The sequence below is a fragment of the Megalopta genalis genome, chromosome 13 (assembly GCF_051020955.1).
Source record: "Megalopta genalis isolate 19385.01 chromosome 13, iyMegGena1_principal, whole genome shotgun sequence".
Lineage (NCBI taxonomy): Eukaryota > Metazoa > Arthropoda > Insecta > Hymenoptera > Halictidae > Megalopta > Megalopta genalis.
In genome coordinates this window covers 8,651,627-8,679,573 of record NC_135025.1, presented here as the reverse complement: position 1 = coordinate 8,679,573, position 27,947 = coordinate 8,651,627, and the positions used below count along the sequence as shown (strand labels likewise).

Sequence of the window (27,947 nt, the reverse complement as noted above, 5' to 3'; positions counted from 1 at the left end):
AGGTACAGAATTTAAAATCGTGTAGTTTTCTTTTAATAACGTTGGAACTAGTCGAAACCGTTGTTTTTTTAAAACTCGCTTTGAAATAGTGGTGATCGTTGCCTAATACGCGATTAAGAAGACAAGTCAATGAAATTGAAACTAACGCTGACATTGTTTTATTGCAAATTAAAACCTACCGGTAATGAAGTTTCTTCGCATTACATCCGTTTTCAAACAGTATTTGAAACGTTCGAAACAATTATGATCTCTCGTGTTTGTTGCGCGTAGACGTTCTCCGTCTTCTACGCATAAATGCGCGATATCGACGGTCGATCTACGTCGATTGAGTAAAGCCGGAGCGATAAAAGTGCAGTAAACTCGATACAAAAATATCGTATAACGACAAAGTCAATAACACGAAAAAGTATCAGTAGTATTACTTTGTAATAGTTAATGAAAGCCAAATACTTCGTTCTATCATTAGCAAATTCATTTACCTGAACACACTTTTATTTCGTATAATTACTTTATATTCTTATTTTGGATACTATTTCCAAAGATTGAAGTCAGAAAAAAGAATAATTTCTTCTGTTAACGAGTGCATCTTAACACTAAATCGCAGATAATATAAAATTCTATCCACCTACACCTTGTTATATTTAATTAATATAAATAAATAAATAAAAGAATCTTTTATTACAAGATAAAAATGCAATCAATTATACAAAATTAATGTATATCTCACTATTTTTTTGTACTCAACCAATGCAGTTCTTATCATTCTTTCGCACTCAATTAATCTACTTCTCTCGTTATTTTTGCGTACATAATTAACGTATTCTTGTATTGCTTTTTTGCACTTAATTAATGCACGTATCATTATATTTCTGTACTTAATTAATGCATGTCTCCTATTTGATTTAAGCACGTATAATAATAATTCGATTTCCTTCTAAAAATATGAAATCTAAATATAATCATTTCATTCTGAATTCTTCGTTCGTCAATTAAAGTAACGAGCAATTACGTGGACAAATGTTTAAATTGCAAGTAAACGGAATCAGTTTCGTAATTGTTCCCCGGAAAGTGAAAACGAGGTTACGAAAAATATGTTTCAACGGATGTCCGAATCGAATGATCGATAGCAGCCACGGTGAAATTAAGTGTCTCCTTCACACGGCCCAAAATGTCGAAAAAAATACCACCGCATTCTTCGATTCATAACGTGTAATCGTTCGGTACACATACTTATCGGCTATCGGAGACATCTTTAGCGTATTACCAAAACCGAAAATAAATCAGTGCTTTTCACAGATCAAAGGCGCGCCGCGCCGTAGGAAAAAACTGTTCCCAATATCGGCGGCTCGATAACATCGCTGTTATCAGGTTGTCAAACTGACTATACCGCCCGATAAGTGGACAACCGTCATCGATTCTGCTACGTCACGATTAATTTTATTTCCACGATTCGAGGCGTTCTCGAAGCATTCCAAATGCAAACTATTAGGCGTTACGCAACAGAAGCGATATGTTCACGGAATAATTAGTAGGAATAATACGATCTTTTGCGTGAACGTTCCATTGCTGAACCACGGATTTTATGCGTTCGCCACAAAAATTAATGGAAACAATTTAAAATAGTATGAAGATTGAAAGAATTTTGTTTTTAACTGTATCGAAATAATTAATGAAACAAAGCAATTTTTATCTAGCTTCTGTTGCATGCAAATGATGCAACTGTGTTTTATTGTTTCGACTATGTTCTAGTATTGTTTTATCGTCGAAGCATGCGAAAACAAAGTCTTGTTTAAATCATAGTTGAACGCAGAAAATGTTCGTTTCATAACTTTTAAATCATGCTACGTATGTATAAATTCAAATTGGATAACGAGAGACTATATTCGACGTTTGGAGAAAGTTTCGTTTCCGGAATATACGTGTTCAACATTAGTCTTTGAAACGCGCGACTAGTGTCGGGGTATCCAAAAAATAATAAATGCGGCGACCGATGAGTTTCTTTTGAAACTCTGTTTTGCGATCTCGAGTCGTGCGAAAGAATTACGTCGAATAAAATTGTTCCGTCACCCTGACGCAGGCTTCTTAAAATCTTATCGATAAGTTTTCCAATCGATAGGATTAGTTTCGACGTGTTTTGGTTTACTATAATTCTAAGAAAACTGTCGTTACGTCACCGGGAATTAGAATGAATTGTCGCATGACCGTTTTGTTGATACGAAAATAATTGTTAATCTCTATTATCAGTGCTGGTACGATAACATCTTTGATTTTTGGAGCAATTGCCGAGGAAAGTATCGTTAAATTTTTTACGCGTGAACACAGAGAAAGATTGAAATTGCTGGTATAACTTTGATGCCGGCATTTTGTATTTTCGGAGAAAATGAATTGCTCACGAAAGTGTTTTTAGCAAATGTGCACGCGAAAGGAGAGAAATCAAAATTGCTGGTTTGATTGTAATGCTGTCATTTTTTTTTCACGTTCAGAGAATATGAATTGCTCGCGAAAGTATTTTTAACAAATGTGCACGCGAAAGGAGAGAAATCAAAATTACTGGTTTGGTTTTAATGGCGTTCCGTTTTGAGAAATTGCGGGAACAAAATTTAATTTGCACGGGTGCTAATGAGTTTCGAAATCATACGACAGAGACAAATTGTCTAGCTGTTCGACGAGTTTCGTCACTTCGGTGGACAATTTATTTCAATTCTGAATGAATGGTATCCCCCCAAAAAAAGACTCGATTACATGGGAGAATTATCATTCCACCGAAATAGCGGACTTTCTAAAAAAAGTCCGACGAATATTTTTTCCAATTGGGACAGTTCCGATGTACTTGTTCCATTACGTACGATTCTCGTAACAATAGCTGTTGTGCAATTTAGTTGAATCGAGAGAATGAATAGAGAGTTACTATTTTTTCAGCAAACTAGACTGCGGATTTTCTGCATTTACACCAAAAATAGATAAACGAAACGCGGAGCATTGAAGTCACAAGAAGAATTGAAAACTATTGCCGCGTTATTAGCATTGCATGAACATTATTAAAGGAAGAAATACTTTTTCATTTAACTTCTGTTTTGTATAATCGACGAGAATAATTTATGGGAAGAATTCGAATCGTCTATACAACTCTGAAAAACATATATGTAAAATTAGCAAGTGTCAGATTTATTACAGTAACTGGTTGAATGTCGTGTAAAGCTGCTATTTTCACGATCCTTAATTATTTATAACTCATAGCAATGTTAACACGTTATATACCGGATATTAATTCCAAAAATGTCCACGATCTCAAATTCATTTAATCGATGAAACCGAAACCAGGAAGTGAAAATTTACTGCAACAAATGTTAATCCATCTCTTTTATATTCTTCTTTTACAGTAATAAGGATAATTATTATTCTCTGACAAGATCAAATATAGTATTTTTGGTCGCAAAAATGTATGGAGGACAAATTACAATTAAAAGAATTTGTAATCCATTTATAAGGAAAACAACAAAGCATACTACTACTACTACTACTATTACTAATACTACTACACTAACTACTACTACTACTATTAATATTATATATACTATATTATATTATACTATAATATATTATATATACTATACTATATTATACTATAATATATTATATATACTATATTATATATACTATATTATATTATACTATAATATATTATATATACTATATTATATTATACTATAATATATTATATATACTATATTATATTATACTATAATATATTATATATACTATATTATATTATACTATAATATATTATATATACTATAATATATCATATATACTATATTATATATACTATACTATATATACTATATTATTAATAGTAGTACTACTATTACTGACATATTCATGTAAGACTAGTAACAGTAGCGAAGCTGTCAAGTATTCGAATACTTATGAACAATAGTGTATATTATAAGTGAAAAATACCGATTTCAAAGGACGAATTTTCCATCGATAGTTTTAAGACAACCGCATGATTTGTCACCAGGGGGTCGTTCAGTATTTAGGGGACCATAGAGAGAGAGAGAGAGAGAGAAAAAGAGAGAGAGAGAGAGAGAGAGAGAGGGAGAGAGAGAGAAAGGGAGCGTACGAAACTGTAGGTGGAAATCATCAGCCGATTAGAGTGCAGATGTTCTCGTACGGAGATTATAAGCTGTTTCCACCCTCTGTAATGCTCCTACGGGATTCTTGGTTGGATGGGGCCGGGTCGTAGAGAGGAATGGGTATAACTCGATGGGGTGAGCTTGATTGAATTATCATGAGTGTTTGCGGAACGGCGGCCTGCAATTGAATTAGACCCGGGTCCTTTTTCTATCGACGCACGTAGACATCTATCAGTGTCCCGATAGGAGAGCCCTTGCTTTTAATGTTAATCAATGCCTTCGCCTCGTCTCGCGAAACAACGGAATTTATTACGACGATAAGACTAAGAATTTGACGAATTTACGAGCGAAAACAGAAAGCGAAATTTGGAAAGATTCGGATCATTCAAAGACATTAATACAATTTTGTATGTATCAATGTTATAAACTTATAGATATAACGATAGGATGACGTAGAATGACGTTGGATAAATTATTATTATTATAAAAGGAAAAAGTTTATTATTCTTTTCCTTTTCATCGTGACATAGTTTTCAAAAACATCGAATCGCATTTCATATGTCAAAGTGTCGAATCTTTTCTCAAGGAAATGTTATTAAGAAATGATTTTGCAAGAACGTGTTTGACAAAAAGGTACTGAAAGTCTTTTTCTATGAACCTCGGAAGCTAATTTGATAATTAATGTATGAACGAACAGTGAATAACGCATTCTATTAACATTTAACTCCAAACAGACACGTAGACAAACTTAATTTGTTATGACTTACTAAATAAATAAGTGTATATATTGGAATTATAAGAAAATTTATATTACAGTTGTATAATATCTTATTGCATTTACATATTTCTCTTGTCAGACGTTACATTACTGAAATGAATATATTGGAATTATAAGAAAATTTATATTACAGTTGTATAATATCTTATTGCATTTACATATTTCTCTTGTCAGACGTTACATTATTGAAATGAATATATTGGAATTATAAGAAAATTTATATTACAGTTGTATAATATCTTATTGCATTTATATATTTCTCTTGTCAGACGTTACATTATTGAAATGAATATATAGGAATTATAAGAAAATTTATATTACAGTTGTATAATATCTTATTGCATTTACATATTTCTCTTGTCAGACGTTACATTATTGAAATGAATATTTTTAAAGATAATCTTGACAATTAGTTCAGCAAAGAAAACGTATAGTTTTAACACATGGTTTATATATTGCACGAGATACGTTCAATTATTTTAAATATGCTATATAAAATAACAAGACATCGGTATCCTTAAAAAAATAGAAATTCATATTGGATGTTCAATCTCTTTATTCGATCTCTACGATTGCGCGACCCTATTTATTTACCTCGGTGAAAATCGCAATTCACCCGCGTTAGAACAATCGAAAATAGATCTTCGAATATTTATGTTCATTATTCTCCAAGTAAGTAGAACTTGGCACGGATCACGAGAATAACGTCGAATTTCTCGTCGGCTTCGTAGAGAACTTCAAACTATTTCACGACATTTATTCAACATTGTGTTCCGTTGACGAAGTTAAATGCTCTCATCAGGGCGATAAAGGGAAATAAACAAGTATGCCCGACCGTGACTCAATGTGATCTATTGAAGCGAGTTCAAAATATATTTTGGCAGATTGCCTTTATCGAGAGAATTGATCTGAACGGGCTAACAATAAGGTGCGCGGATCCTCGAATAATAATAGCGAAAACACGTGGATCGAAATACAAGTCTGAAGTCGGATCAACAAACGTATCGCGTTCGCGCGAAAGTATTTATGATTGTTAATACCTACACGAGAATCTAGATCGATCACGTACTAGACTTGTAGATAATTATGTAGTAAATAGTAAAGTTGCTACGTGCGTCGTATCCATTGAAATTAACCGTATGCAATTACTTGGATTAGTTTCGAAATTCAAATACCTTGAATGTCTCTGCGTTGCGAAAAGTTGATCAAATTGTGAGTAACACAGTGAAATCAGAGGCAAAATCTTTGCTTCCATAATAATCTCCGAGCATATTCTCTTCTTCGTTCTAAAAGAATGAAGGATCGTTCTTTTGAATACGCTCGAGCAAACGCATTTAAGTCTCATCGTTACGATTTCAAGAGCTACTTATCGCAAAGATACTCGACGTTCATTTGTAAGTCAATATTTCGTTGACTGAGCTCGAACTGTTTCGAATCTTTTATAAAATATTCGATGTATTACTTAGCATCTGATTCTGCAATTTTTTAAACTAATCTGCTGGCACTTGCATAATGTATTTTCGAAGTCTGACAGTACTGCGACAATGCTCGTTTCAGTTATCTGTTCCATCGTCGGTCTGTCGAATGAACAATCATTTATTGTATACGTGTTTATTATTATATTTATTACAAACGGATCAAGTGTTATTCTCATCTTAAACAACTGTTGCGAATTTTTAATACAAGCTTTATATTTCAGAATATTCAATAGGCAAGATTTATTAATCCGTTTCGTTCTAATATGCAGAAAGTAGTTCAACAATGGCGAAATTACCGAGCTTGTTGAACAGAAGATCGATCCTTCGCTTCATTGTTAATTAGGAAAGGTTACAGGTCGTCGGTGCAATTAGATGGGATACGAAGTATCGTGGAAAAACTCACGAGTGCAAACAGTGAAGTCCGTGTCTATACTTCGCTAGCTATTTTTATCGTTACAACAATAATGCTGTTGCATTATAACGTTACTACACGTGCCTCTATTTTTATTACACGCTGACACGGTCGCATCGTTTATAGGCAATCGAATTTTTCAAATTTCACCGCACCTAACTTCGATGCGATAATATTCGACCGTTGCGCTTGCTTTAATTTAACCGTAACTTTTCTCAGTTTAACGTTTCTTTTTCTTTTTGTTATTTTCGAATAAACTTTTAACGTTTGATTTCAAAGTTCCTCGCGGATCGCGCCAGAGATTTTTCATATCGATAAACGGAGAACACAAGCATCAAGAACACGGTTGACATACCGATGTCGTAAATTATTTCAACAATAACGAACGCCTGCTACGTTCTCTTCGGTTTACCGAGGCATACATAGTCGGTGGAAATTATGCAGGCAGTTTATTTCCTACGTGCAAAACAATTCGAGAAGCGAGATAATGTCGGGGAATATTTCTGGAAACGTTAATCAATGCGATACTTCTGCCGATATGCATTGTTTCATTTCCAATGCTAATAATGCTTGCAATCATGAATGGTGAACCATGAATTATGGATGGTAGATCGATGTGAAAACAAGTGATAGGGTTAAACATCGTTTGTTCACTATTTAAGCTGACATTAGTTTTAATTATTATAGGAAGTGCGTATGATCGATGATATTATCGTACAGATTATTATATATACAGATATTATTATATATACAGATATTATTATATATACAGATATTATTGTACAGTCGTACAGATTCTGATTTCTTGAATTATAAAAGCTGAGGAACAGATTCTGTCGGGAAAAATTCATTTTAATTCCTTCGGCGAATAGACGAAAATTATTTACGCTTTACATTCCTTCGTTCTAGGTATTCAGCCTCGATATTTTTACGTATTTATGATAGAAATTCGTAAAAGGCACGATGAGAGAAAATGTCAAACTGTATATTAGTTAGAACAATTTAATGTTCCTACACGCTCTTCTGAATTTATTAGAATTATTAATACGTCTTCGTTGACAATTATTTATAGAAGAATCGAAGATGAAATCGTTCTCGGTACACGTGAAGATTATGGCGAAGAGACGAAGGTGAAAGAAAGGCAGATATTCAAACATTTAAAGCCAACGACAGGCGAAATTATTTGTCTTGGCGAATGGCAGAGAGAGAGAGAGAGAGAGAGAGAGAGAGAGAGAGAGAGAGAGAGAGAGAGAGAGAGAGAGAGAACGAGAGAGAACGAGAGAGAATGAGAGAGAAAGAGAGAGAGAGGGAGAGAGAGAGAGAGAGAGAGAGAGAGAGAGAGAGAGAAAGAGAAAGAGTGGGGAAGAGGGATTCCACCATTAATGTCGTGGATGTTTTCGGTGCACGGAATGCTGATACCGCGCAACTTTCAGGGTCTAATCATGCAAATGTATAAGCCGTTAATTAAAACCACCGCAAACTGCATTTTGTCCGGTTGCAATCGAGGAAAACATTCTTTACGGTTGCCGCTACTGTGCGTATACGAAATCGGACATTTTTCAAACATTCTTATGGCTTTCGATCAAATTTATTCGACTAGCTTTCTCTTCGTGTCCTTTTATTATACTCGAGCTGCACAATTATTCGAGAATTCGGTCGATATAATTGCATGTGTACTCTGGTTTTATTCCTGCGAAACCAGTATCATTTTTCTGCGACAAATATTGCGAGAAAGACGGAAGAAAGTCGTTCGAAATGAAAGGAAATATTTCGGAAGTCAGTTTAAAAATTACTAAATTTTAGATATTACTTTTTAAAATGACTAAGTTTAGTCATTCTTTTCTAAGGAAACTAAATGATAGTTATTATTTTAAAAAGAGGCCAGATTTTAGTGATAATTTTTTAAGAAAGAATAAATATTAAATATTTTTAGTCATTATGTTTTGAAAATAAATTTAGTCGTACTTTTTGAAAAATGCTAAATGTTATTCATAATTTTGTAAAAAGTCCAATTCTTAGACATAATTCTTTAGACAGACTAAATGCGAATCATAACGCTTTAGAGACTAATTTTTACTCGTGATTTTTTAGAAAGACCAGAAATCATCGTGTTTTTAAATGAGTCGTCTTGCAGTTGCAAAAATTTGAAAATATTCTTGATCAGATTCCGCGCATTCATGGCACGAGAAGACTGCTCGAAACCCTATACTACGTACATTGAAAACAACGCACGCACTTATGGTTAACAAATATTTGAATTGACGAAACGATGACTATGATTTTTAAACTGATATACATACGTAAATAGCCATGTGAAATACAGCTCCAGTGTAAGCGAATAATCAAATCTGCATTTTCTATTCAATTTATTAAGACCTCTAATAAAGGAAATAATGACCGTCTAATACCAGCTTCTGTAAATGAGCTTAGAAGACCTCGGATTCGCATAATCATCTGCCATCTAATTTATCATCAGCGTTCAACGTTAGAATCCGAGATATTACAAAATACAGCAACTTTTATCCTGTCACGTGTTCACGGACTTGACAATTTCTATTTTGCATAAAAATCCGCAGTCTAGTAATAACAATTAATTTTCCTGCCTTCGTATTTCTACATCGCAAGAATTATCAACACAAATAAAGCGACTTTAAATGCTGCATACGATTGGATAAGAATTAAGTGAACATAAATCAGAGAATCTAGAAACGCTAATTGTTTAAACCAGGAAGATAGATTTACATTTACTTGAAATGCTAATATTCTTATAATATTCGATATAATGCAATTAACCAATCACTTCTGTCTGCTGTGCTTTTTTCGTCTCAAACGTAACAATGAATAGAATTATTTTCCATGATGATTGTCTCCAAAGATTGAATTCGCAAAATTACATATTATATTCAAATCAATCTATTAAGAAAAGTAAGTGACTTTTTCTTTCAATAAAAAGTAAATCTGGTTATTCTGCGATTAAAATTCAGAGACTTTATTTCTAAGTTCGAACGACCACATATTTATCTTGGGCACACAAGATTTATCGATTTATTTATTATTCGTGCTACAAACTAGGTTAGCAACAATATTGTTGCATGCGTTTACGCGGTTTCTAAATTCTTCGAGAACATTGTTTGAAGAACTTACGAACGGTTTTCTGGACTCCTATATCGGGACTGCGTTCGATTATCCGACAAATTCATTTCGCACGGAGGATTTCAATAGTCGATTGTTAGTTTTCGAGCGAGATTTACGGAAAAACGGCAGGCGAAACGAGGAAACAGGAAGCTTGAACGGATCGCGTTGAATAATCGAGTACACCAGTAGCATTGTTTCCATTGGTTGGCTAAAATCGAGCGAGACAGAGGAGAAGAAAACGAGGTAAGGTCGATCGTCGGTCCCGTTTGATTTCGAAAAACTATTTAGAGCAGCCCCCAAGACCGCGTCTTAGTTCGAATTCTTCGAATTCGCTTCATTTGTTTCTACTTAACCGGCGAATAGCCGACCGCCGAATCGGTCCTTGAGTGCAATCAAAAATAAACTCACGCGAATTCGGCACGCCATCTCGCCCGATTCCGATAGCCACGGTTTTCGAAATGCTGGAAACTGGTAGGTCTGCTGCTCCTGCCAGAAGATATTCGGCCGAAACCGTGAACAAGATTGTTCAACAAATAATTTCAACGATAATACGAAACGAAATATATTACGCGCGCACGTATGGTGTTTCGTTTAACATGGATTTTTTAACCCCTTGCTCTACGATTATCGTTCGCAGTTACAGATTTTCCACTAAAAATTAATCCTTTCGGATATCGTATTCAGTTTTTTCGTACTCCAAATTTATCCTTATGCAGATCGTATTTATCTGCTTGCATTCCAAATAAAATTCTTTCGCAGATTACATTCACGTTTTTGCATTCGAAATTAATTCTTCTGCGGGTTTTATTCGTTCCTTTACAAGTCAAATTCATTTTATTCAATTTTCAAGTTTAATACGAATTTATATACTTATTTATGAGGCACCCAATAGAAATTTCGTTATGTAAAAATTCTGAGAGAACACTTTGAACAATAAAGATGACAATACAGTGGTTGCCAAAAAGTGGTTTTATGATTTTTATCTTGCAATTTGTTATATTTGATAAAATTATGAAATTGTGAACCGTGGAACAACCGATGAAGCTAAAGTTTGAATCAGAAATAGATGATTATTAACTTGGAATTGTTTGTACGTGCATCTGGTTTCGGAAAATTGAATACAACTCTCGCGAAAAATGCGTTTTTCTTATATGAACGATATTTCACAGAAAAGAACCACGAATTTCTCGAAAATGACAATACTCGTCGTAAATTTAAGTAACATAACGAAATTATTTTCATTTCCCTTATGTTCCTACAATAAAATGTAAAATTGCGATCGTTAAACTTCATTTTCGAATTTTTTTTATAGAATCTCATGGACAGATTTTTAAAACGTGATTATATTTCGATTTAAATCACAAACCGTAATCGGTTTATAATGATCGAATGTATGTAATCGAACACTTTTGTACACCGCAGCTTGGAAATGAATCGTCAAAAAGAACTCGTCACGAAATGCTTGAAGTTGATACCGAATTTTCAGAGAGGAATGTAAGCGTTATTTTCGCCATGGGAAATGGTGAAACTAGATTCTCACAAGACGCTGTCGTCCACAATGCAAGAAGATATGCAGCCGTGTATTATCGCAGCTTGTATCGCTATTACACGAGATATTATCGATACAACTCGCCAATTGCTTATTAAGTGACGGCGAAACGTGCATAGATGTTGTTGGACACCTGTTCGAACACTTTACAAGATTCCGATGATCGTTGACTATAATTTTATTGAGGACTTACTATCAACGCATTGTCGATGCGCCGATTGAACGATGAATCAAGCGAACAAATAAACTTTCCGAGACCTTTGTAATAAATTTCGCGATCAAACGATTGCATTTGAATTACTTACATGCTGCGACATCGATCCTACAAAGCGGGTCTATGCTTCTGCAGCGTTGCAGTATTCTGGTGACAGCAGCATTAAAGTAAGATAAATTACGGTATTCGGAAATTGACGAGACATTAACAAATGATTTTTATTTATAGCAGAAAATGCATCTTACTCGAATCACTGTTCCTCCAAGTTTTGTAATTCACTATTATTGAGATTGTAAACGGAGAACTAAGTTAACAAATTTGTTTTTCTTTTTGGTTATGTATTATGATAAAAATCTGAACAGGTATATTATTTTTATCAAGTAACCTAAAATAGTAGTGCTCCGCAAACCAGAGTTGTGCAGAATTACAATTGAATTACCTACTCAAGGAATTATTATTACATAGTAATTTGATTACATTCTAATTTAATTAGAAAGTAATTTCATATTATAATGTAATTCACAATTGGAGTCGGAGTACAATTACAACATGCTAAGTAATTAAATTATAATTCATTAGCATCTTGAAATTGTACTCCAGTAATTGAATCAAAATTACAAATTTAAAAAATAACGAATTAATAAGTAACACGGGACGAAAATACGCAGAAGAGACAACAAATTAATATGAGAAAGAAAAAACATAAAAATGTACCTCACTTCTTCCAAGTTTTGGCTTGTAATTTGAAAAACTGCACTTTGTATTTTAATCACGCTGTATTTCAGTTACGTTGTATTTTAATCACATTGTATTTTAATTATATTGTATTTTAATTATATTGTATTTTAAGTATATTGTATTTCAATTATATCGTGTTTCAACTACACTCCTGATTAAAATAATTAGCAATTGAATTAACCGAATCGTTTGAATTACGTAATCGAATTAAACGCAGCTGTGAATTACTACGTAATTAAAACACAATGAAATTAGATTGCGAAATTGAATTACAACGTAATTGAGCGAACACATCTCTGTCGCAGCCTAATGTTAAAAACAATGCAGTTTCGAACGAAAGCGATTGTACTTTATTCGAAGAAAGCAATTCATTCCTGATCTTTCAGCGATTTTCGACACGTGAACGCCGCGGACGAGTTAAAGTAAGGTTCGCCCAAGTGACGCGTTGATTTATTCATAAGCGACGCAGCGACGTGAAATAATTACGCGAGATAAACGCACGGATATTAATGTTGCGCCAGCATAATCATGATCGACTTACGGGATCCTTGATCGCTCGTGGAACACGGAAAATACGTGTTAAACTAGTCGCCGTAACACCGTGTAACGTTCGACGATAGAAAGTTATCGTTCACTCGCATTCTACGCTACTGAATATTCTATGGCAACGAGAGATAGAGAGAGAAAGAGAGAAAGAGAGAGAGAGAGAGAGAGAGAGAGAGAGAGGAGAGAGAGATCGTGTTAGCGAATTATCTGATTCCCGAATGCACGTAAATACGAACGTCCGACTGCCGTCAACGGACGATTTCAGTGGTTGTTGCCACTTTGTTGCCTTTAATTCTCACTTTAACGTTTCTTTTAATGAAGACGAGAGTTGTAGAGGATTTCTTCCATTTGTTCGACCAACACTCGTTTGAGAATTTTTAATTATTAACACGTTCCGTGCCATGTGTACCATCGATGGTACACGCTTGCATGTTTACTTAGTGAACTGAACAAATTGTTTACAAGAAATTTAGAACCGAAGAATCAATTTCCACCGCAAGAATGGGCGTTGATAAGTTTTTGTTACGTTGTTATGTGTACGAGAATTAATAATTGCACGTAATACATCAAGTTTTAGTAAAATATCAAAGTGTGAAGATTCGAGTAAAAAAAGCTCGGCACGGAACGTGTTAAACGACCGAATATGAATTTGTAAAATTTGTACGGTACTTGGACGATGCTTCGGGGATTATATCAGAATATCTCAGCTGGAAAAATTAATTATTCGATAAGACAAGATTTTCTAAAAACTCTTCCCTTTCGATAAGCTAGACGGTATTTCAACGAGAAAAGAAATTTCAACGTGTCAAGTTATTAAAATAGCGAGATTGAATTTATATTTGCGCGATTTGTGATGGAACGCTTGTTTGAACAATCATGCTACTATTTTCTTTTTATGAAAAGTATCTTTACAATATCTATAATTATAGAATAGAAAAATGCGAAATCGATCATTTAACCGATGGTGGTAGGTTTAGTTTAATGTAGCTAATTGTTCATTCTATCGAAGTCATTACTAAATATTTTTGAAAAATGTGGGTTTCAGACTAGTAAATTAGACTGTCAGTTTTATGCGCTTCTGGCAAAAATGTGTAGTCGAAGTTTAAAATTGCGAGGGCTCGTGAAGAATTTAATAATATTGTTACAATCTTTCGAGTCATCAAAATGATTAAAAGAAACAATTTATTTGTATTCTGTTCTGTAGTCTAGTGACAACGCACGCGGACTTTCTATGCAAAATGAAAATCGTCCGCATCGATTACACGAAACAGGGGCAAAGTAAAAATGTCCATCTGCCCGGATAAATTTTAATAACATGGAAACGACAGGTCCGCATTTTTAAATGCTTTTAATCGTTTTATTATTTTAAATGTCATCTGTCCGTCTCTGACATAACTGCGTAAAAAAACCGCAGTCTCCTGATTAATAACTGACAACCAAGAATTTATATCAAGAGGTAGTAGTCTTGCTTCTAGATAGCAGCTGAATCCTTGAACCGAGAGTAAAAGAATCTCGTGTCTTCGGCATCGGAGTTCGCAATGTATCTAAAATGCTAATCTACGAAAATAGAGAAAAACATCGATTCTCCTTACATTCAAAATTAAACAATTTCTTGCCTTTTCACATCACGCTTCGCGACGTTCTTAAAATGTTTATCTGCAAGCATACGCGAAATAGAAGAAATCGTTTCTCGATAGAATATAAATCCTACAATTTCTCATATTAATTTTCAATTGGAAATAAATGTATTGAGAAGAAAGCAACGCGCGGATGAGTCTGCTTTGTTTTTCCATTGACAGGGACGCGGACAGCGTGCGAGATGAGAACGTCAAGATGACACAAGAGACAGATGACGGTTAAAAAAGGCTGATCGAGTATTCCAACCGGAAACTGTTGACGTCTCGTGTCACCTGATTGAGGCTATCGAAAACTGTACTTCTTCGAACGTGGATTTATTCTCGTAAATCGAAGAAACGTGTTCATAAACGTAAGAACAAAGAGAGTGCACCGTAGAAACAATATCGAAGGCACGAGTTACAAGATAAAGAAATAAAATCACATGTTCTTGGTTACTTGTTCGTTACTTCTTCATTGCATATTAATGCAATTTTTATTTCATTTCGGTTCATGGAATCGCTTTCTTTGAAACAGAATGGCACTGTTTAGATTTGTAATTTAGTAAAGCGATGTAAAACCACTTTCGCTTTCCATATAAAGTCAGAATTGATATAGTAAGAATTTAAATAAGTTGTCGGAACAATAAAAATACCTAACGAAACAAATTTGTAGAAATATGTACAGTAATCTCTGCCTAATTCGCGCTCAGATTGCGCGAAAATGGACGCTCGACTTGCACAAAAATGGACAATTTGAGAATAGAAGATACGGTCATCCAAGCCTTGCGCCTTTTTTATAGTTACTAACAATCGGTAACTACAAAAACGAGCCGCGAGGCTCGAATAAAACCTTCTTTTTGTGCGCAATCCCATAACGAATTAGGGAGAAATTACCGTACTCTTCGCGAAATCTGTAATGGAGCGTAAGTATTTAAGAACTACTTAAAACAGAAATTAAAACTGATTTCATTCGATTAAGTTGCTATATTCATGCGGCTCTGATATTATTACATCATGTACTCTTCTATTTTCTTTCTCGGATATCGAACAATCTTTGCCAATGTTTTGCTCTTTATGCGATTGAATAATCTGTCTTTAGAAATTCTCAGCTTACTTAAGTTAGTTGCTATTTAACCGTTGCATTCCTGTAATTCAAACACACCTGATCTCGTCCCTCATGCATCCTAATCTCTTCTAAGACCATAAGAAAACAGAAAAGCCACGACGCTCGCGAATGAAACTCAATTGGCCAACTAAAATTGGAAAATCGGATACATGGGATGTACTAACTTATTACTAAAATCGACACTGTGACAAATAATAATAATAATATCAGACAATTATAGAATAATGCAAAGGGAAACAGTATTTGTGCCAGCGAAATATTTCAATTACGCTAACATAATACATAGCGTCGCGATTTCTCATCAACGTTGATCGTCCGAGCTTCGCGAAGACGTGCAGTAGATTGTTTCGTCAACAGCACAAAGCTACCAGCACTCTTTATAACCGCGGAAGATTACAGAAACCGGTAGCAGAAGTCATTCGCGGCAGAATTTATGCAGTATTTTACACACGACCACGTGAAAACCGTATGACTAGATCAAACGATTCGCGGCTTGCGTTCTCGTCGAAATGTTTGAAACGCGTGCTAAATCCACGGCGACATCATCCGATGAACTTCGATAAGTCATGCACGCGTCGATCACCACGAGCTCTTTGCTTCTCCCGTTGCCCGTTGCGTCCTCCACGAAAATATTTTCCACGTGTTTTCCTTGTCAATCAGCGATAACGTGCTCTTCCGGTTGATAATTGCGAAGAGAATTGGCAAACCGTCGTATGAATCACAGAGACTCGCGCTGTTTCTCCATCGCTCGATCGCGGATATTTATGCAAAATAAATATCGTTCGCATTTATTGCGAGAAACACGGGTCCGATAAAAATGTGCTCTTTTTACGAATAGTTTCAGTAGATTAACAATAACGTAACAATATTCTTGAATTCTTCCAATGTCTTCACAGTTCTGCACTCGGAGAAATTTGGAGGAATTTGAATTCGTTTTACATATTCTTCGATTTTAGAATTTCATTTCAATTCACTTGTTTGTTAAGCTTCGTCAATGAAGCGATTATTGTAGAGGTACACGTGTGTATTTGTTTCCAAATATCTTTTGTCTTTCAATGCAATAAATTATTATAAAGCGATCAGAGAAATTTTCCAATCTTTCAAATTAGCTGAAGAAATTGTCTCAATCGTTTTGAAAAACTCCACGAGACCGACACCGTTTTTTGTTCGATTTAGACATTTGTTTCAGTTTCAAATAATTTTAAATTGCTGTTCTACTTGCACGAGATCTCATTTCTGATATTTATTCGTTTCACAGTTCTGACATTTTGAGTTCTTATTGCTTGCAGACGATGCCATCGAAAATTCACTGCGCCCAAACAGATATTTTATTGAATTTTGATGAACTCTTGACGCTTACGATTTAACAAGCTAACTCTTGCAATCTCTTTGAAAAGCGACTCTTTTATTTCTTGATTTTATTGCTAACATTTATTTATTTACTTGATCAGTTAGCAGCGTTCTTTTTACGAAAAATGTAACCGTTCCTCCACGACGAGCGTACTCGTCCGAAAGCAGCTAACCGGGTAGAGAAATTCGGACTAGATTTTATATTGTTCCATACTGGACATCCGTAGACCACAGGTTTCCAAATATTTCAATCGGCAAACCAGCTACATCCCATTCGGATGTTTCAGTGTATTCGCAATAAAATAGACACGTGTACTGTTAAATTTCCCGTGCTTTGTACATTTGAAAAAAAAAGCAAAAACTAGAAACGTATGAATATTCGTAGGTAAATATTGGGATTCCAGATCGCGCGTGATTGAAAAAGACAGGAATCGCGCGTGAAAATAGTTACGCTCCACGTGGCAAATTTTTTTCACGCTATCGAATCCGAAGTTCGAAAATTACAGAACATCGGCGAAACGATGTCAATAAAATACGAATAATTGATTTAATTGCTCGAATAAAGAACAACGCACGGAACATTGGCATCGCAAATACTGTAACCGACGGCTCCTGCAATGCCTTGCACTCTCTCTCTGACGATGAAATAATGAGCGCGAATGCACGTTTTTTTTTCTATTTTTATATAGGTTCTTAATGCCGAAACGTAACCTTTTCATTATTTCACAGCTGCAGCGGTCGCAGTTTAAATGATTCACGGTGTTCCGTGAGCAGATTCGAAGGTAGCTGTGACAGACAATTTGACAACGTTCCGTCGATTATTCATTAAACAGACTCGGACGATATTAAAGATGATTAAAGACCACGTGAGTTAACTCGCGTGTCCTTTAAAAATGTATGCCGAGGCATTTGAAACTTTGGATCCTCCGAGGTGAATACAAATACTGAGAAGTATGTTTCTCACATATAGTCATGTAGACAAAATAATCGAGATACGTCGAAGTTTTTAATTAAAATTTAATCGAGACAGAGCAGAGGATAGCAAGATAGAAAATAGGAAGTTTGGAATCGGTTTGTGAATTGAAGAAAGTCAAAACATCGTTTCTAACGAATAAAATTTATCGAGCGAATTCATTCGAGGAATACAGTAAATTCGATACAATAAATAAATAATTGTTGACACTCGGTAACTATAGAAATATAAATTAGTTAAATTATTTTATAGAAATATAAGAAATAGAAATTGAAGAGAATTTGTTGTATATTGCACGATACCATTGGAAATCCATAAATAATTGTTTCGGCCTACTGTACGTATGTACAATTAATTATTGCCAAGACTTGTTCATGTTCTTTATGGTATCTTGCAGCTCCAATCTTGTTAATCCGACGTGGTAGTGCAAATCAAGTCAATGTACTATAAAATCTGTGGTCGTGCTTTGTAATTGCATCGATTTATTACTCCTTGGGTTGTGATGGACGAATGTTTAATTGAAAAATTGGAAGGTACACCCACGCGAATTCCATATTTCTATATTCTAGTAATTAGAACTAGAATTGTTAAACGTAACGAACGAAGCAAGACCTCTCTGTCATAACATTAGTAACACTTCTCGTTTACAAACCGGAAAGAGCAAGTGTGTTCTCAACATTCTGTTCGAAATAATTGTTGAAAGAATGTATCAAAGTTTTGCCGTAGGTGAAGAGTTTCGAGATACATTATGTATATAGTTTTTATATAGTTTATATAGTTTTATTAACCCTAACTCATCTTCTGTGCCAATTCCGCACGCTTCTCAGTGATTCAAACGTTTTACAGTTCGTTTAATTAGTACAAACCCACTTAATTTAAAGTCAGCTATTCATTTTTCCGCAACACGATTTTTCGTCACTGCGTCAATTTAACGCCAACGAACGAATTCAGTTTGGAAATTGAAAAACGGATGAGAGTCGATATTACATATGCACAATTGAGCCGTTTATTTTGAAAGTGGCATAAGTCACTTTGTTTTTAAGTCGATGCATTTAAGGGTTTGCGTTTTAACACGTTTCAAAATATGGATGCTAACTTTCGAGAAGATTTACTTGTATTTGTTATCTCAGGATACTGATATTTTTCTCGGTATAAATAATTTCGTATAAACATTTAAAAAATCACCACTTTTCATTACGGTAAAGTGACTTATGCCACTTTCAAAATAAACGGCTCAATTGTCAAACATTTTGTAGCAAACGTTTGAACGTTGACTAATCGGAGATCGAACTGACTCTCGGTCTACTTCGCTATAAAATAAATGCAACGAGCGATACATTCGTGCAGAACTTCGAACGAAAGGCTTGAAACTTCGAAATCGAAATGATCCTCCGCGAGTAATTGCGTGGAAGCGTTCGTCGGCGCAGAACATAATTTCATTTCAGCCTATGGTGTTAAAATATTAACGCTGACATCAGAATTGCCCATGGGTGCAAGAAAACGATCATAAATGTTGCTCGGAGCTGTACAAACTATCGTCGGTGAAATAAAAGGGAGAACACCGGTGCGTAAATGCGGAATCGTAAACTGCCAACTTCTGAAATGCATCGTTGTTACAGCCAAGAATGAATAACTTTTGGAGCAAACATCGCGTGCACTTACGTTGAACAGGATGCATGGGAACGATCGTGCGCCGTTAATCGTTGTTTCGAATCGTAGCTACCGTTCCCAACGCAACACCGTATCGAAAATCCTTCGGCGACCGTCACTTGCTCCGAAACCACTAAAAAATCTCACCTTCGTAGTTCTCGGCGATAACTTGCAACTCTTTCGAGAAGCACGGAAACAATGCACTCGACAGCATGCATCGCGTTATCCGACGTCGAACTGATCCGTTCGCGTCGCAACTTCGTCACGTAGGTGGTTTATGCAAATTGAAATGCTTGCAAGTCGATTCGGAGCAACTGAAATTAAATCGACGCCGATCTTCCCGGTCAATGATTTCGGGACCGATCAAATAAAATTCGCGACTGCGTACACGTTTTCCCTACAACTTCAGCATTTCGTGCGATTTCCCTGCGTTCTTCACGCATTCGTTAACCCGTTAGCCAGGGAAATCCATCGACTAGACGTTCGTGTCGGTTTCCTTCTTTCGCTGGCGTTTTCGAACGATTTGCATTGTTATTAAACCTACCGCGATCAAAATGACCGCTTTCTTATTCTGCAATTCTGCGAAGTTCCGAGACTCTTTCGTGGAGAACGCTTGAATAAGTTATATTATCGGAGCAAGTTTTATAATAAAAACTTTACAAATTCTAAATAAATTCGGTCTTCTCACTTTTGTGAAGCAGTTCGTGCCAGTTAGAATTACTGCTCGGTAGGTTTAGCGTTAATTATACCGCGCTCAGTCGAACGCAAAATTCGTGTTACAATTTGACGGATCCTCGTGTCAGATGTTTTAACACTTAGCCAACCGAACGGGGAGATCTCCCCGTTTGAAATTCAGTCGATTGACGACCGAATGGATGATTAATGAAAACTTAAAAACGATTGCTTGATTTTATTCAGATTTGCAAGAGGTACGAACGCTGAAGAAGTAATCGGTGCCACATAAGTTTGCTGCGTGATTTTTGTTCAATCGAATGAAATATTTTAATTTTATGAAAATTTCTGAGCTTTCTAGCGCGGCCGTGGAAGTGCTGAAATCGAAAGATCGGCCAGTTAACGAGAGAATATCGTCAATGGATTATTGACTTTGTAAGACATCAATGAAAGCGTACACACGTTACTGTAGCAGCGTTATGTTTCGGTAGCAGCGGTCCCGTCAATATCGGGCGGAAACAACACGGTTTTATCGTAAACAATGCCACGCAGAGGTCGAACGAAAGTTATGTAAATTTGATTGGAAAATTTCATTAATCCCGACCGACGTGCTTCGTACAACATTTACGTTCTAACGATTGCTCGCGTATCGCGCGCAGTGTAACATTTCTTCGCGGGCGAACCGTTTGGACGGCGATCAGGGAATATTTGAACGCGAGAACGCTAACACCGAGTCTCTTTTACGGTCGGAATAAATAATTATGGCGGTAAAAGGGAAAATGCAAAGAAAGAAACGTTGGTCGCGGTTGCTTTCGTACGTATTAGAAGATTACCGAGGAAATTGATAGGGTTATCGGTACTAAAATCGCCGGTTTATGGTGCAGCATAGTAAAACGTTTAGAACTCGTAGACGAACGATTGCGATGCCTTAAGAAAACTACAGAATCCGAGCATGAACGTGTAGCGAAACCTATATTTTAACATCGGGAATCAACGGGGTCAGTAACGTTTTACACAATGTTACTCAACAGAAGCATTTTTTCAGATCTTCCGTGTTCCTGCAAGAAAAAAAAAGGAAGAAAAGATCTGAAACGAGCCATTCGATCCGCTCGATCGTTTCAGTGTTAAACATTCTTTTTTATACGTGCATCGGAGTAGTATAACGTGGTTCTTGTGCTGACAAACTTTTTTCCGCGCCGTGTCTTATGGTGGAGCCTAACCCACGTTCAACGTATGCAGTGCCATTTAAAAATAGACAGTTCAATGCACAAGTACTTCCAAAAATACATACTCGGACCCTAAGTATCTTGGTTAATTAGGAGAGGATCGAAGCAATGTCTGTTTGGCGACTTTACCGAACTTTATGGATGTTTATTGGTAGTTTTAGTATCTTAAATTAATTAAAACTATGTTCGATACTGTCCGAAACTATTTGGATTACCGACGACAATCGATGACTTCGTGTGTACAGACTCGCGTAGAAAATACAGTAAATTCTTCTTAATTTTTCTTCAGCTTGTAAACAAAAATGGACAATTTGGAAAGGGGAGATACGATTATTCGAGCATTGCACCAACTATGTTCGATACATTGCTATTCGGATTACCGATAACAATCGATCGCTTCGTGTACAGACTCGTCGAAAATAATGAAAAATACAGTAGATATATAATACCGTAAATTCTCCTTAATTTTTCTTCAGCTTGTAAACAAAAATGGACAATTTGGAAAGGGGAGATACGGTTATTCGAGCATTGCACCAACTATGTTCGATACATTGCTATTCGGATTACCGATAACAATCGATCGCTTCGTGTACAGACTCGTCGAAAATAATGAAAAATACAGTAGATATATAATACCGTAAATTCTCCTTAATTTTTCTTCAGCTTGTAAACAAAAATGGACAATTTGGGACAATTTGGGAAGGAGAGATACGATTATTCGAGCCTTGCACCTCGTCATTATAATTGCGAAGCTCGAATAATCGTATCTTCTCTTCCCAAATTGTCCATTTTTGTTCACAAGCCGATGGAAAATTGTGAAGAATTTATTATACTATGTAATGTTAATTTTCGATTCACTTATTTTTAAGCGTCTAAGCTCATTTCAAAGAATCTTCTGTAATCATTACGAATTACTAAATGAAACACTATCGGAATCTTGCAAATTCTGGCACCAAGTTCATCGCATAAAGAATGCATGGGATTTGAATGAAATGGTTAGAGTGGCGCGTGTAGAATTTTCGCAGAATTGTGTAACAAATATTGTTGAACGATTCATGAACTGCGCTCGATCCACTGAAATGAATCTCAAACTTCGACATTTGTCGCACGAGATCCGTAACACGGTAATACAGAATTTCGAAGAAGGGTTAACGATGGGCCACGAGTATCGGTTTCAGTTCCTTCAAAATTTACTGAGATTGCGCAAGGCGAAGACGATTTATAAAAATTTAATTTTCGCTATATTCTTGTACGATTCATAAATTGTGTTTGCGACCTGTCGAAACTTAAACGAACCTTGCATTTCTATAATTGTTGTACAAAACTCGAAGATACAGGACATGGGAAAAGAGTGATTACGGTTCGCAGAAGCAAAAGTATCGGTTTCAATTCTTCCATAATTTCCTAGGATTTGTGACAAGCGAAGACGACTCATAAAAATCAAACCGATGCTTCCGATTGAATTTTTACTAGATTCTTGCGCGATTCATGAGCTGCGTTTCCAATCCTAATCCGCATTTGTCCCATAAAGACAAAGAAAAGGACGGATCGTATGAAGCAAGTTTTAATTCATTGAAAGAGATTAAGCAAAGTGAAAGCAATCTACAAAAACCGCCTAAAGTCGGATTTATTTCTCGACACAATAGTCTAACGAATATTGTGTTAAACAATGCACGAACGACGCTTTCAATTTCAATCTTGACGAAACTTAAACCATTCGAAATCGTCGCATCAAACTCAAAATATTACAACAGCGCCGATTTTTTGAGAGAAGTGAACGACGTTTCTCAAGAAGCAACTTTCGATTCCGTTATAATTTATTGAAAGATGTCGCGCAAAGCGAGATCGGTGTATAAAAACCACGTAATATCTGATTAATTTGCGGACACGATTGTCTAACAAATATTTTTAAACGATCCTGATCTCGACGAAGCTCAAACCTCGCATTTCTAAACCTTTCAAAGAACAACAACATAGATTTTTTGAGAAAATTAATCGACGGCTCGTAACGATCAAGTTTCGACTATTTCATAATTTATTGAAAGAAATCACGCGAAGCGAATCCGGTGATTTGTCTAAGTCCGATGAATTGTCTAAGAAATATTCTCGATCGATCAGCGAATCGCGCTGACAGTCGCAATCGTGACGAAGCTGAAACCTCGGGTTTCCGAGTGTGTTGCATAAAATTCTCAGAACGACCCGGAATTTTGGAGAATAGCGAACGACCTACCGAAAAGACCGTAGCTACGATCCGAAGAGACTAGTCCGGCGCTAGGCGGAGACCGAGAACCATCCGTCGTCCGAGGGTTAAAGCGCGTTAGGCTCGAAATTAGGAAGAAACAGTGGACGTTATACGTACTTTTGGAAGTGAGGTCACCGGGCTCGTCCTGTATGTTAACGGGTGAGATTTTCACTGACCTTGGAGGGCCCTGAAGGCTGAGGGGCCCGGGCCCCCCGGCAGTGCCCATCCTCTGCATCGCCGCGCCTCCGATTTCCATCGCTCTTCCAGCCCTTCGCACCTCCTTCGACGATTTTCGAGCAATCTTGAGGCCTTCGCGCCAAGTACGACCGCCGGCCGTACTGACTTTTTCTGCGTAACTTGACAAAATCGTGACCCCGAGGTTGGCGCCTTGAGCCCTTCTTCACAGAGTTCACAAGAGTATGATAACCGGAATCGGAGAGAACACGATAGCGGAGCGAAGATCACAGTTCGTACGTGGTCTGGGCTGTTCCTCGACGGATTGTCATCCGTAACGAATCCTCGCAGCACAGATTCGGAGCACGATTATGTACACCTTGTCTTCCTCTAGCGGCAAATTCTCTCCAATGTTCGCCGGACCAGCTTCTCCGCGCTTCACTGCTGGTCGCCGTTCGAGTTCACCGATGGTCCCACCCGGAGACGGTATGCATCCGCGAAGCTTTTCGATTCGGTTAGAGCCGATGGCTCCGCAGTCCCGTCGATTCCACGGAATTCGCTGGCGGCCGCGTGAATTTCGATCTGCTCGCGTACATCGCAGGTTTTCGGATCCGCACGCATGCGTTCGCGCCGGAATCAGCACGGGGTATCAGCGAGTTTCACGCTCCGAGCGACGGTTCACCGGAACCCACGCCATTTTGCGGCCTTCCGGGCGGCCGTCGTCCTCCGGCAGTAATCGCCCGCTGAACTCCGCGCACTTCGCCTTCGCGAGCAGCAAGGACACGCGCGGCCCAAAACTGTCTCCAAAACGGCTCGGCGACGTATTCGCCGAGCTTCCGGGTGAGAAACGGTGTCGCCGAATCCGCGGACAAGTACTGTCACTCGCGTTAATCCAAGTTTCTGGCTGATCGCCGTGGGTACCTCTTTGGGACTTATCGAGAGGACTCGATGGGACCGTGTTGCCAGCGGTCCCTAATCGATGCTGCACGTTCCTCCGACGTCCCTGCGCAGATCTTCGGCCCTCGGTGCTTCCCGATCCTCTGTTCCGGCCGGCTGGTGCTCGGTTTCGCCGGCTCGCATCGATCCCTTCGATCGGCGAGCCGATCCAGCGGCAGGGTCCGAGACGGTTCGATCGGCGGGATCTGTGACCCTGGTCTCTCGGACACCCGGTCACGCACCATCCGTCACCGAAAGGACCGTCGAAAGTCGCGCGCGCGTGTACAATTATTCCCTTATCACTGTCCGGCCGGGAGCGGCGTTGATCGTGGTGGTAGCCGAAAAACAACAACAACAAAAAAAACAAAGAACGGGAACGGGAACCGAAGGATAGGGGGTGGAAAGGAGAGAAGGAGAGGGTGTCGAGGAGGAGAGAGAAAGAAAGAGAGAAAAAAGAGAGAAAGAGAGGACACGTTACACGACACAACACCAACGAAACTGACGGCGCGGGGCCCTGGGAGGCACTGACTGCCGGTCAGGCTCCTATAGTACCCAACCTAACCACCCGTGGTCCCCCACCTTCGAGGTCGACCTTTTCGACCCCACTCCGAGGTCGGTTTCCACCACCAGAGCCGCGCGACCACGTCCTATCCGGTGGCGAGGATTCGAGGCTCGTTTCCACGCCGACGTCGAACCATTCGTTCTCCCGGCGGAGTCGACTCTGTCGCTTCCACGCCTCCTGGGGGCAGCTGTGGGACACTTGGCCGGCTCGAGCCGCCAACAAAATGGCCGACAGACCTAATCGATTCGTACCTACCCTCTCCTCTTCTTTTATTTCGCCTCTTACTCCCGCCGATTCCGCTCCCTCTACCACTATTCCGCCTTCTACCGCGTCTACCAACGCCAGCCGGCCGGCCGATTCTTCGGCTAGCGATCACCTCCTTGACTCGGAGCGTCTACCACTCGATACCAACCCGATGGAACAGCCACCGAAAGATGTTACGCGTTACCACCCGTCTACGATGCCTAAATCAGTTCGCCGCTCGCCAAATCCTCGGGATCCGCGCCGGTATTGTTGTCTACAATTTTCCGCAGGAGGATCGTCGTCGTTGTCAACGGGCCGGAACAGATTTCGAAGAGTGTGTTCGACTTTTTCGGGATCGGTTCGACCCGTTGAGTGCTGAAAATCAATCCCGAAACTTCGAACGATCGTCAAGGTAATTCAATCGACGCCAGGTTTACGGAACACTGAAAGCTGCCACGTTGGATTACTTGATGTGCTTGTACAGATTTTTAGCGAGTGTTGTCGCTAACATACGTTCACGAAGAAGCAAATTCATTGAATTAATTTTTTTTATTGAAATTGTACAGGTTTGAAATGTGACTGAACACGAATTAAAAAATGTTGAACCCATCGTTTCGTCGACTCTCGTAAATCTAGCGTTAATGAAACTGGAACTAGAGAGTCGAGATTCATCACGGTGGCTGGTAATTTAACTCTTTCGCATTCTAAACGTTCTTTTAACATTCTGTTTGGCCGAATATATTACGAGGAAAATGAGTTTCGAGAACTAGGCAAGAATTAGTGTCGCCCATATGTGACCGACACTCGGCTCGTTAATTCGGGTACCTACTTTTAATCTATTTTTTATGGTGTTTGTTTTTTGCATTTATTTTATTTGTTATCAGGGTTACCAGCGACCGTATATTTTTTACATACTTCATATTATAGACTGTTCTGGTAAATTCCGTTCGCTTCCGACTAATGTGGACACTGGTAATTTAGAATAAACTTTTTAGTAAATAAATGGCGCAGCTTGATGAAGCGCTTCACGCTAGAACTACCTAAACGCGACTGGTTTTTGTACTGTTTTATAACAATGGCATGATTTGATTTATGCTTATTTAAATAGGTATTATGCTTAGGTATATTATATAGGTATTTATGCTTATTTATATAGGTATATGCTTCGATAAAGAAGTTCATTGAAAAATGTCTCGTAGAAATATTTCGGTAATTATAGTAACCATAAAAGAAGAAATCAGAAATCGTTTTGTGGTGGTTGTAGCGTTAATAAGCGAAGACTTAAGAATGAATAAAGAATTAACAAAAAGATAATTGCGTTACTTGCGTATATTGTATAGTACCACCGAACGAGCATGTTACGAAAGAAACTTTTGGAATAAAAAAACTAATATTTGCTGAAGTTCGCATTTAAGTCATAAGTAGAGTAATTTAGATTTACTATTGTATTTTATTTTTCATATGAATGCTTAAAAAAAACGAACATACACATTATATTATCTTAGATATTTAAACGATCGCTGTGATTACAACTGCTGAAAATTTCTGTGTTCAAAACATTTTTAATTCATCATGTTAAATGAACTAATATCTATAATACAGCACTTTCAGCAATTGTTATTTAAAAGAAAATTATTGAGTATCTTTTGCATACAGCTTAATCATTTAAAAATCTATTGATACTAAACCTAGAGAACCCTAAGACGTGTTTCACTTGCTAATGACGACAATATTGAATTTATTTATACTTTTCCCAATTTTTATTGTAATATATGCCTCTCAATAATCATTCTTAATAGTAAGTTCCTAATAATAACTTGAAACGAAAGATATGAAACACACACACACACACACACACACACACACACACACACACACACACACACACTCATTTTACTATTAATTACTTTTACTAATTAATTGTTCTTATAATAAAAAACTGTATCATGAAATGATGATCGAATCCACCTATTTACGTGACCAGTAAAGATTACTTCTGCCATTATCTTTACCAGCTCTTACAGGAGCTATCACTATACTATTATGTGATCGTAATCTGTCATTGAGATTTAGACTATTCAAAATTGTTATATCACGTTTCGAAGTACAGTAAATTCTCTGCAATTTTCTCTCCAATTTTCGTTCAGCTTGTAAACAAAAATGGACAATTTGAGAAAAGGAGATACGATTA

At 37.3% G+C, this 27,947-nt stretch overlaps 1 protein-coding gene across 1 annotated transcript in view; it reads right to left on the bottom strand.

Moving 5' to 3' along the window:
* The window catches only part of tup (LIM1_Isl and LIM2_Isl domain-containing protein tup), a 95,118-nt gene extending 69,625 nt beyond the window's left edge, over nt 1-25,493 (bottom strand). The window contains exon 1 of the mRNA XM_033476971.2: nt 23,959-25,493. Coding sequence (XP_033332862.2) covers nt 23,959-24,097 — 139 coding nt within the window. The 5' untranslated portion in view covers nt 24,098-25,493. The remainder of the gene's footprint in view (nt 1-23,958) is intronic.
* Nucleotides 25,494-27,947: the final 2,454 nt, after the last annotated feature.